Source organism: Etheostoma cragini, chromosome 1, assembly GCF_013103735.1.
Source record: "Etheostoma cragini isolate CJK2018 chromosome 1, CSU_Ecrag_1.0, whole genome shotgun sequence".
In the NCBI taxonomy this organism is placed as follows: Eukaryota; Metazoa; Chordata; class Actinopteri; order Perciformes; family Percidae; genus Etheostoma; species Etheostoma cragini.
This window is the reverse complement of record NC_048407.1, coordinates 7,437,949-7,450,972: the sequence shown is the minus strand read 5'-3', so window position 1 is coordinate 7,450,972 and position 13,024 is coordinate 7,437,949. Positions and strand designations below refer to the sequence as shown.

The window sequence follows — 13,024 nt, the reverse complement described above, 5'->3', positions numbered from 1 at the left end:
GTGTGTGTGTGTGTGTGTATGCGTGCAAGTCTGTCTGTGTGTGTGTGTGTGTGTGTGTGTGTGTGTGTGTGTGTTTGGTTGATTAGAAGAGATCAGAACTAGAAAAGGTATTATTTATTGAGAAACATGTTAAGACAATGGTCAACAAGTTATTTAAAAAAACATTTTTGGGTTGTTGGTGTTACTTTGGTACAGTTCTTGTGCTAGAAAATATTAATATAAAGTCCAGATATAAATTGTACCTTGGGTAATCAAGCAGGGAGTGATCGGTAACTGTTATCTGCAAACCTTAACTGTAACTTATATTTATTATAACATATTTAAATACATTGAAGACAGTCCACTGTCTCCTGACAGGATGATCAGAGAGAATGTTATGTATACTATCTAGTGTAATCATCAACTGCTTTTTAAAAATATTTCATGCTCAACTTACAGTACATCAGTCTCAAGCATTATGGCAGTCTTGGGCTCTTTAAAGTATGCCACAAGAAGCAGGAGGATACATGCAGCCATGTCCGAAGCCTCTGGCCCTAAATTAATCAGGACGTCCTCAATCTCTGCATGACGTTTGAGATTCTGGCAGAACCGATTAAGTGTACTGCATCTGTTATTTAGGGCCTCTTGCAACGATGGAGATATACAGTACATACAAGTACAGTCAGGAACACCACACTGATAATTGGGAGTGTGACTGTGCAGCTTTGTGTGATGAATGAACTGACTAACAGTCTCAGACACATGCTCACACAAACTAAATTTACTGTGAAACAGAATGAAATAAAATGTTAACTCTTAAACTGAACTGGCTAGCAGTAACACAAAACACACTGTTCAGCAAAAAAAAAAAAAAAAAATGGAGAGAAGAGGAACAATTTTGGTAGACAAGCAGATTATGTCTGATCAAACGAGGAAAAAAAGACTGGTATCTGAAGTCCAATTATATATAACGTTACAAGTAGACTGAACGGACAAGGGACAACCTACTATTTCACCAAAATGATGGAGCCTGAAAACGTGGTGGGGGTCTGCTAGCTAGCTGACATTAGCCTTAAGAAGGTGGTAGAGTCTGCTAGTTAGCTAACCAGTTAGCGCAGCTACCTCGTGTATCCCTTATTGTCTGTGACAAAATTCAGTCGGAGTTTGACTTCTGACCAAGAAATCACCCAACAATGCAGTGCAGTTCAAGTGCAAGTGCAATTCAAATTTCACTACAAGGAGCTGTATTGTGATGCCACAATACAGCTCCTGTGAAATTTGAATCCAATCATACAGTGATTTCACAGTTAAAGTCTGAATACCATATTTTATTGTGAAATAATACTGTTAAGTATTGTGAAATCACTGTAATAATTAACAGTATAGTCACTTTAATTACCACTTGAAATCATTCAAAAGTTGTGTTATTGTCCTCGTTTGCATAAACGGTTTTTATTTGCAATTTGCCTATTAGTATTAAAACAGCAGTTTGTCCCCAGGCCAGTTTTCTGGTCTCTTGAAATCAATCATCAAGATCCAACTCTAACATCTTAACAGGCTATTATGCTCAGACATTTTCAGGATAATATAATGCAGGTTTGAAATGTTGTAGGCAAGCACAGCATAATAGTCAGAAAACACATCAACAGATCTGGAACCAAAATGTTTCTGTCATTCTTTGAACGTTGGGTTGGGAACCGGATGGTTGATGGTTCAAGTCTACATATGGACCCCCCCTGCCTGTTAAGCAGTTACTCACTCCGACATCTCTCCACTGGTGCATGTGTGGGATGGAAGTATGTGCGTGTATTTCAGTTCTGTGTGGAGTGTGTAATAACTACAGTACAAATTACAATAAATTAAATTATTATAGAAGAAAAATGGCATTTATAAATATTGTCAGAAAGTGTTTCCACCTGTTTTTACACATTTGCCTATTCCTGAGTGGTTAATTTAGAAAATAATTCTAAAACGAAAGCAAAATTGCACTCGGCTGAGGTGTAACAGTTGATTGTACAAACATGTACAGTATATGCCTGGTATACTCATTTTTTTATCAAGGTATACCAAAATGTAGCTGGAGTCTGCAATTATGAACAGCTTTTGTTGTTCATGTACAACAAAGAAGCCGTTAACTTTAAAAATCACCAGAGGTTCAATAACACAAAGAAATATGTTTTTAATTATCTATTTGTTAATGAATCTATTGAAGACATTTGGAAAACCCTAACACCACTGCTTCAGTCCCCCTTTCTGTGCTGGGACATCTGCTGTGCTAATTTTAACTAAAAACATAAATACTGCTATCTGCTGGAGAAAAGACGTTACTACCAAACTAGAAACCTACCTATTCTGGTCAAGATTATTTTTAACTGATTACACAGACAAGATTAATTTACACATCTAAAATACCGCAAAACGCTTTTAAAATCTGAGCCTCGGGTAACATTTTAGTGAAATGGGATGTTTCTTTTACATTACAATTTCACCTGTATGTAAATGAAAGGCCGTGAACCGGAAACACAGGCCAGAATGTGATAAGAGCGGAAAGAAGTCTGTTATTTGAGTGTGGAGTGACCCGCCTTCACAGCTCCACTTGGATTCAGACATCTGTAGACTTTACCCTATCCACAAATAAAACTTTTGTGACTATTTGACAGTGAGTACATTTGGTAGCACTTTATGTAACGTGATCAATATAAGACACATGCAGTCTATAGGCATGAGCCAATGCTGGAACTGTTCCTTCTGTCAGCCTGCACTAATGTACAACAACATAACAAGATTATTTGTACTCCTGCTATCTCTATTAATATTACTATTACTGGACCTCGTAACTAATTAATGATACTCTGACATTGATCTGTGACCTGATAAAGCACATTGCATGACCGTGTTTGAGATAATTCTACTACTACTACAGTACAGTGGGGGAGGAAACAATTTAATGAACTAATAAAAAACACAAAGCAAAAAGCAAACACGAGGTTCAACCCTCAAACCATAGAGGTGAAGTGGATCTACAACAGTGCAACATATTTTAAAAACTCATCATGTTTTGAATGTAAAGTATAATATTCCAGCTAGATCTACCTCATATTCATAGGCTTATTGAAATACAGTCCTGAGTAAATGTACTTAGCTGAAGTCCACCACAGCACTGCTTCTTCTACTAATAACACTTACACCACAACTAATAATAATAATAATAAAAATAATAATACAATTCTAGTGGTAAATGCTGATGGACCTGCATTCATTATTATATACATAAGCTTAATAGTAGTGGTACAGTAGTACTGACGGACCGCCACCCGCGGGGGGCGCTACAACAACGGGACGGTTGCGGTTAGGAAAAGAACAACCGGGAAAGGAACCGTCACATGCGGGACACGATCCCCGGTCTTCAGGGTGAAAGTCCTTTGTTGTTTGACCCATCCACCCCCCAAACCACCATACGTGGATTTTTGGCTTTTCAATACTACTCATAACCATAATCCTGCTGAAATCCCGAAAGGGGCTTCCCATTGAAAAACTGCTTTCGTGCTTACCACCACGAACAAAACAAGAAAATCGTGTCCCTGTACACATTAGATTAAATAACATCACCATTTTAGGAACTGCCATGAGACTGGGTTGAGCATTCCCATGTGGCCCCTCGGGCAGCAGGTGCAGCCTTAATACGAGTTGTGTTCTGCATTGAGTTTATGCCAAAGTGTTTGTTTCCTCATTTATTCAAAAAAAGCAACAACTATACACACAGTTATGACCTATGATCTTCTTGAACATTCTGCATGCATTTCCCACCGAGCGAAATAAAGTTTCTGAGTTTGAAATTCCTCCATTCCCCCACAATACTTCCTCACAAGGATGACGTGAAGAGTTGTTGTTATGTATGTATGCTGAATTCAAAAATTGTTTCCTGCAACTTCAGAAAATGTCACGAGTCGTATTTCATGAAGTTTGCCTACCCATGACAGGGGCTTGCGTCAGGGCTCGTCTAGGGCCAATGGAGAGCAATGATTCTGTTTGATGTCATGCAGGGGTGTGTTATGGTCTGCTTCTGGGAACTGGATTTGGGAAAGAAGGTTATCTGCTGCTGATAAGGGCCATGTTTAAAAGACTGGGTTTGGATTAGACTAACTTACTTTACACTGCCAACTAGAGGAAGTAGCAACTGAACCCTTACATAGGATTTGACAAATCATGCTTCTGCTCATGCTTACCATATCCATTGCCAATATGTTTTTTGCTGTTGGAGTTGTTTGCATGCCCCTAACGGACCAGGGCCCCTACATCACCCACAGCTGGAGCCAGATGGTCCGCCTCAGGCACCTGTATGCTGCCAGGCCAGGACTGCACCTAATGATTAGTGGGGATGGACAGATCGACGGCTCTGCGCACCAAACTCCTTACAGTAAGTCAAGCCTTTCTAAAACACAGTCTTAAAATGCTACAAACTGTCATGCCTGTTGGTAAATCACACTGATGACTGAGTAGGCTTGGTGGGGCTTTTCACTGTGATGAACATTTGAACTTGCAGGCCTACTGGAAATCCGTGCAGTGGATCCAGGCTGTGTTGTCATCCGAGGAGTAGCAACAGCACAGTTTCTCTGCATAGAAGCCAATGGAAGACTGTACTCATCGGTAAGGATTTCAAATCACAAAGTTCTTTTTATTTCTACACCTGCTGTATATTAATCATAAGAAAATTCAAGCTGCAAAAGTTATTATTCAGCCAAAATTATGAAAAGTCACATGTCAGGGAATTACTTAAACGGTAAGGAGAGGTAAAAGATAATTTTGTCTAATTACCAATGCAGAGTGACACTAATTTGGCATGATAGTAATCAAATTGATATCTGATAGTAAAGTGTAAAATCCTGACTAAATTGACTGTTAGTCAAATTAGAATTGTAATGTTGTGATATATGTTCAGATGCAACATTTTACCACTTTGTAAAAAATTTGAATAACTTAAGTATGAGCACAATTGAGATTTCACACACATAGTTTAAGTTAAAAAATATTATCTGTAACACCAGAATGGCCAACATGAAACTAATTAATTAGTTACACAAATAAATATGGTAAAATAGAGATTTATTATAAAAAATAATTGAAGTACTTGCTATTTAATATCCATATTAATGGCTTATCATTCATGTGGATTTGTCATTCCTATTGTCAAAGTTTTATTGGCGTTCAGTTTTATTTCATAGGGTCATTATTTACTGTCATTGAATCTCACAATTTTACTTGTTGAATCTCACAATTTTACTTAATGCTTGCTATTAACTCTTGTTACAAACAGTAAAACATTAGTAATCTTCTAGACATATTTATACAGGCACTAATGACCTGAGGTAACCTGCTTCTTTGTATTATGTTGCCAATCAGCTTCCCTGTTCAGAAAACAGTGCAGCCAGTCATTCATTCGGACAGATAGACGACCAGTTCATCAACCTTTGTCCAGTGTGGGGCAGGATAGGATGTGTTTGCAAAGTGAAAAACCTGAATGAAAAGTCCCAGCAGCAGCAAGAACAACCTTGGCCTCTGAATGTCTCTCTTAGGTCAAAGTAAACAGCTGTCGAAGAACTTGCGTATGAACCATTTATGTATGTTTTCCGATAAAAGTGGCCTTCTATCTAAAAACCACCATTCATACAATCCTAATGCAAACCATTGCCATGCCATTCTAATGTATGTTTAATTTAGCTGTCTGAGCTACGTTCCAACCTGTCTAGATACAAGTGAATAGAATCAGCTTGACTTGCATTCATGGTAAAAGTAAGAGTGAAGGAAAAGAAACAATTGCCAATGCAAGTGATTTACAGCTTAGTGTAACAATAACCTTTTAAGAGCAACAGTTTGTAATTCAGATTATACTCACAAATGACCACAATTCAAATATGATGCATTATTATTTATTAAACTATTTTATTATATTAGAGTTGAAATCTCCACCTTGGAATACATTTTGCAGATAAGGCCTCGGACATTTAAAAGCAGAACTTTTCCTGTGTGGTCATGGACAGTTTTATTAAATGTTGTAGGTGAAGGGCCTCGTGAATTAGTTGTTTCTTAAAGTGGCTATATCCAACTTTCAGTTTGTGTGGATTCTAGCCGCCCTTTGGACAAACCTGGTAGTGTTTTTACCATGTCATTTGTCATTTAGTTGCAATGAATATTTGACTCAGACAGAAAATCATTCATTTTCAGCAAGAGAATATGTTATAGATGCATCATTACATTAACTTATGGTAACTACTTTGTATGAATTGTGAACTAACTGGATGTCACTGTCACTGTGTCACGAGCCAAAGCATTAAGAATATGTTGCAACCACAGATGGCAAAAGTACTCACTACCCGTACTTAAGTAGGAGTACAGATACTTCTGTGAAAAAAATAGTCTGGTAAAAGTAGAAGTACTGATTTAACTTCTGTACTCATGTAAAAGTAGCATGGTACAGACTTGGAAATATACTTTGGGTATAAAAGTAAAAGTAACCTTGCAAATTACATTCATTATTTATACATAGTTACCTGGACCACACAAATGTTACTAGAGTGCTAGCTGAGAAACGTCAGTGGGAATGGAAAAAAGGCTCTTTATATGCCGTTGCCATTTTAAATGGATTTCTGCCAATAAGCTTAAAACATCTCTTATATATAGAAATTAATTCAGTTGTGATTCTGTGAGAATTCCCAGATCCAGTTTCTCTTTTTTAATTTTACCCTTAACATTTAAAGGAATCTACATGTGTGTGTGTGTGTGTGTGTGTGTGTGTGTGTGTGTGTGTGTGTGTGTGTGTGTGTGTGTGTGTGCGTGTGCTCAAATATGTCTGCTGGAAATAAAATGAAAGATAAAATATGAATTACTAAACAGACATTAATTAAGAAATTTCCCATACTTTTAAAGTTGCAACTAACAACCACTAGATGGCAAATTGTAGTGGTGAATCTAGTGCAACGTGTATTCCCATCCAATTAGATTGAATTCGGTATTTACAATGTAAAAGAAATAATAACGTTAACTCAACTGAAATTATTTGAAACCAAAGTAACAAGCCAATTTTGTAAAATGTAAGGAATAGAAATTTCTGTTAAAAATCTAAGGAGTAAAAGTAAAAAGTCAGCACATAAATAAATAGTAAAGTAAAAATATCTGAAAAATCTACTTGAGTAAAGTACAAATACAAATTCTTCGTAATCATAATGTAATAATCACTTAGATTTCTATAGCACATTTCAAGAAACCAGGGGGCCAGGGGACAAGGGAACAGAAATTAGTAGGCCAACACAAACACAAACTAAAAGGAATAAAAGCGCTAAATGGAAAGGGAAAGTAATTTATTGTTGTTTACTGATGTACAACCACATCGCACATTGTAAAATTATTCTATGAGTAAAATAGACATATTTCATACCTGAGGGCCGATTCGGGTTGGGTTTTGAATCATTTAAAATCCTGTAACTGTCTCCATCTGTTGATAGCTCGAATTGACTCAGTTTTGCCTGTCATCTTTCACTTTCCTTTTTAGCTTTTAGTTTTTAGTTTTAGTTTAGCTCTTTGTTTAAGTTCCTTCTTTTCTGTGATGGCCCCAGTTATGGCCCCAGTGTCAGCCATAACTTCAGCAGATCACTTTTAAAATAAAATACATACATTTAGGCCTAGGGTGGCTGGCGTCTCCTTTAGAGATAGGGTGACAAGCTCAGTCATCCGAGAGGAGCTCGGAGTAGAGCCGCTGCTTCTTCGCGTTGAAAGGAGCCAGTTGAGGTGGTTCGGGCATCTGGTAAGGATGCCTCCTGGGCGCATCCCTAGGGAGGTGTTCCAGGCACGTCCAGCTGGGAGGAGGCCTCAGGGAAGACCCAGGACTAGGTGGAGAGATCATATCTCCAAACAAGCCTGGGAACGCCTCGGGATCTCCCAGTCGAGCTGGTTGATGTGGCTCGGAAAAGGGAAGTTTGGGGTCACCTAATGGAGCTGCTACCCCTGCGACCCGATACCGGATAAGCGTATGAAAATGGATGGATGGACCTTTAGGCCTATATAAAGAAATCTCCTGCAACTTTTACCTGGGTGGAAACAATAACACCGCCTTTTCCGCGTTTTATGCCGAATTCTTTCTTTGCTGGAAAGATTGGACCAGGCGAAGGCATTAATAAATACAATAAACATGAAATAGCGTTCTTCTCACTGGTAGTCTGCTTTGCTGTTTACAGGTCATGTATGATCATGAGATGGAAACATTTAAAAGTTACCTAGTCGCTTTAAATGAGAATTTTTTACGTTAATCTTTACCATCACAAATATGCGCACTTTCAACTGAAAACCCCCCCGACCTGAATCAGTGCAGGCAACACAGAGTAGCAGCAGCTACGTGTACGAGCTTCCACTGAGCTAAAACAGCAGTTGCCGGGGCAAGATTTAGAGTTTAGAGTTTGTGCCTCTTAACAGACATAATATAAAATGAAATTAAAATGCCTGTGCAACATGAACAGGGCCCTTTCAAAATGCATTTTCAACTCAGACATTGTTTAAATTCACCCACCCTGGTCCCTGTCTCAAACCTGCCGGTAGCTGGTAGCTTGTAACTGGTTGCTGGTAGTTGCTAGCTGCCGTCCGGTGAGTGTGATAATCAGTGTGATAATCCTCCCGACAACAATCCACGGAGTGGAGGTGGTGTGGCTATGTCCTCCACTGGACAGGTCATGGCTTTGCAACAAAAACTTGAAGTATATTCTCCTCAAAAATAGGTAGTTGAGTACTGTAGTGGTTATGACCATATCAGTAAATACGTACCTACAAGAAAATGGGGGTCAAAAGATGTAGGAGAATTTAAACAATGCTTATTGTCCCATATGGGCCCTGTTTATGTTGCATGGACATTTAATTGCATTTTACGTCTGTTAAGAGGCACTTAGGCAATCTAAAACTTGCCTTGGCAACTGCCGTTTTAGCTCTAGCTATAATAAGGTAGCCTTTGAGGGCTCTCTCGTTTAACTTTGTGGTTTTCCAAAAAAAAAGTTGCCTGTTTCTCATTGTGTCTACGTAAGCGTACAAAATAGTCCATTGGATTGTTTTGAACGCAAGGGTGTTTCGTTTGGAGATGGCATCTTGTCTTTTTTCTTTTGACCACTCATACTAGGGCCTCCATCTGTGTCAGAATTTTGTCCAGGGCCCTGTTCAGCATTTGCATTTTCCCTTCTCAAAAACTTCTCCATCACTGTCACTTGCTTGTCTTGCTGAGATCCCAAACTGTCACGTGTCTTGCAGCACTAACTCTATTGTCTTTACAGACATTTATCGCCCTCTGCTGCCACCCACTGAAATAGAAGAGTATTACATTATCTGTTACACTTCATTACAGCACAGACAGCCGACAATGGTTAATTAGGTGATATTAGATAATTTCCCGCGGCACACCTGACGATCTCTCACGGCACACTAGTGTGTCGCGGCACACTGGTTGAAAATCACTGCCCTAGAGCACTGTGAGCTAACAGACACTTACTAGCACTCTAGAACCCTGTGAGTAAATACAAACTAGCACTGGTCACTGTTTTTGTCTGAAAAACAACAGAGATGGATTTACTAGTAAACTGGTAAACCTTGAGACCGACGTATGACTGCTATCTGCTGTGGAATTTTCCTCACGTTACTCTGTCCTCTGTGATTGTCTAGATATAGAAACTACGCTGCGCGGTGGAGGGAACAACTCTGACTGGCACATGATCAGACAGTGGTTTACGGAGATTGGCTTTGCAAAAAAAACGGGGTGTTCTATGAACGGAATGACGCAATTAAAATGTTGCTTGGTCACGCAAGTTTGATCATGCGAAGTGATTAAAATCTGATTAATTGTGCAGTCCTAGGAGCTGTCATCTACTATTTGCTGGAATTTGCAAGTGATGACATTTCCAGAAGTACTCCAATTAATTTAATTCATTTGTATTTACAGATTTGATTGAGAAAACTTTTGCATGGGTATTTCTTTATATTGGTACACCGCACAAAGGTTATTAATCAGAACAACTTCAAAAATAAATCTTTTAACAGGTTGTTCAGAAAGACCAAGCTGAAACGGAGCTCGAGAGGTTGGGAGGATCCTATCCAGCCACTACAGGGCACTGGGATTGTAATAGAATGTGTGGAAGTCCTTTACAAGCTGCCATCAGTTACACATGCATGTGCCATGTTATTTGGCCTCATCTGTGCTCTAAATTTGAGCTATCCAGGTGAGCTCAAATAAACGTAGGATGCGCTGCAGAAAATCTTCATGGAGATTGAACCAAAGACAATGAGACTCAGAGTGTGCAGTCTGAGTTTCAAGCTCTATTTACTCTGATTATTCAAAGAAACAGACATTTGGATACAGCATGTTTTTGTTCTGTGTTCTAGCTTTTTTTTCCAATACCTTGCCGGAGAATGAAAGGGGTCATTGTTGAGTTCAAATAAGATACATAATTCAATTCAACACTGGCCTTACTTTCATTTTTAATTGAAAAATGTCTGTCTCTATTAGAGTTTGGTTCTAGTGGAGTTGTGTTAAATTAAAATAAAGAAGTTAAAACAAATTGAGAGATTAAGAATTTGCTCTGTAAACGGTGAAGGATAGCCACATTTAAGTATTGTTAGAAAGTATTTTTATGCAATACATCAAGTTTTAAATGATTAAAAAACAAACCAGTTATACATGTTTAAAGATTTTGCAAAGGTTAAGATGTGGTAAAGGTTGGATATGGTTTGAAAAACTATTAAAGATCATATTTAACTTAATTCCATACATGTTTTTTTTTTATTTTATACTTGTATTTTTCTCTCTAGTGATTGTGTGAAACAAATAGCTCAACTCGCTGACAAATGCTTTGCCGGTTATTTTCTATTTTACAAAAAGTGATGCACGTTTAAAAAAAGACCCATAAACAAAGGTCTTTTGATGAGACTATTCTTGTCTTTATTTAAAGTCATTTAAGTATTGAGTGCTTTAGTTAACCTGAATTTGTATTATAGCAAAGTTGGTTTTTTTCATGGTCAAATTTAAATTGTAAAAATGCATACAATTTTACAATATTGACCTACATTAAGTAATGTTTTGGCTTGTGACTAAAGAAATGTAAAAATTATATTTTTTACTGAATCAAACGTTTAACTTTAAAATTAGAGTGTTTTAATTAGTTTATTCTGAACTAAAAACTATGCTTTGATGTAATAGTAATATTAGTTTTTTTAAACTGAAAGTAACGGTCTTTAGAACAAATAATTGTTACTTGGTGTTGACGTAAGTCTTTGACTTTGGATAAATATATATTTTCATTTATAATCTAAATTAACGTTTAGACTGAATCAGAAATATAATCTGAGCAAAATTAAATGTGCAAAGTGACCTAGTTATGTTTGTGAAGTGTATAATATATTATGTAGTAATACAAACTAACATCCATCAAATATATTTGTAGTGTTTAAAAATATGCATAGGGAGGAAACTAGAAAATTTAAACAGGAATGGAAACAAAAAAATGGAAACAAAAAGAAAACTGGACCAAGGCGGAAGTCTGCTGCTTGCCAATTAGTACACAAATAAGAAAAAGAAAACAAAATACTGTGGTACCACTTTCACAGGTGCAGATAATAAAGATGCATTGAAAGTCATAGAAAACAAAATCAATACAGTTGCAATGTTGCAATTTATCAAGTAATATGCAACACGTGTATCAGGGTAATTTCCATCTGGGTCATTTCCTCACAGGGAAGTTTTATTTTAAAACTTGTCCCATTATTTCCAGCACACCTACAGCAGAGATGACTGCACCTTCAGAGAGCAGATTTTGCCAGACGGGTACAACATCTACGTCTCTGACAGACACCGAGCCCTGCTCAGTCTGGGAAACCACCATCAGAGGCTGCAGGGTCGAGACCGAGGCGTACCGACTCTGGCACAGTTCCTCCCCAGGATCGGCACCCTGGATAACTCCTCGCCCCCTGGACTGGACATCCTTAGCGAGCTGAGACAGAGCGCAACACAAACAGAAGAACCTGTGGACACAATGGATTCATTTGGAAAGCTCTCTCAGATCATTCACAGTCCCAGCTTCCACGAGAGATGAGACAGTAGATCTGAGACACCAGTAAATGGATGTGTCCTGGGGTTTTCTACCTTGTCTGAGGCCCGAAAAAGGACATTTCTTCCTGCATATTGCAGAAACTGACTGCAGGCTCAGCCAGCCTGCACCCAGAAAGGTGGCTGCGACATCCTGCCAGCACTGTCCAGTAAGACATTACAGAACAGTGCAGTGTCCTACAGAGTGGAGAAGTATGTTTTATGAAATAGGTTTCATTCTGTCACTTTCAGCAACAACCTTTACATTTACTGAACAAACACCAAGAGTGTGCTCAGTCTTCCTCCACCCAAAACAGCCTATGGCCCACAGGGAGGGATATGTTTGACTGTGGATTGGAGACATGATCAGTAACCATAAATGAATAAAGAGTAGCACCAACAGGAATTTAAAAAAGGAGTAGAATAGAAAAAAAACTTTCAGAGATTCTCTGTTGGAGCGCCTTTAAACCATCTTCTGAAAAAGCCCAGTCTGCTCTGATTGGCCAGTGTTCCTGGATCTCCAGAGTCTCCTTATCTGTGCTCCGCTGCCTTGGTACACGCCGTTTCAGGTGGAGACTGACTACAACCGAATATAAAGCAAGACTTATACCATGACAAATCAAAAATAAAGGCTTCTAACCAAATATTAAACAACCAGAAATGTTTCAGCAGGAATGTGATCTGAAAATGACTAAAATAAACAACAAGAAATGCCAATACTACACAACTGGACATGTTCCAGCAGTGATTTGACCTGAGAATTGGGGAGAAATTAAGACTACAGCTTTCCCTGACATTAGCATGTAGCCACATGTGGCAGGATATGTAATGAACACAGATGAGCATGGATACACTAAACAAAATTTTAAACGCAACACTTTGTTTTTACCCCCATTCATTATAAGCGTAACTCAAGGATCTAAGACTTTTTCTATGTAC

At 38.2% G+C, this 13,024-nt stretch overlaps 1 protein-coding gene across 1 annotated transcript; it reads left to right on the top strand.

Annotated features, from left to right (window-relative positions):
* The first annotated feature begins 4,088 nt into the window (after positions 1-4,088).
* On the top strand, positions 4,089-12,285 carry fgf19 (fibroblast growth factor 19). Its single transcript, XM_034878449.1, has 3 exons — positions 4,089-4,396; positions 4,523-4,626; positions 11,772-12,285. The coding sequence occupies exons 1-3, from the start codon at positions 4,186-4,188 to the stop codon at positions 12,090-12,092; spliced, it is 636 nt and encodes a 211-aa protein (XP_034734340.1). The 5' UTR covers positions 4,089-4,185; the 3' UTR covers positions 12,093-12,285.
* Positions 12,286-13,024: the final 739 nt, after the last annotated feature.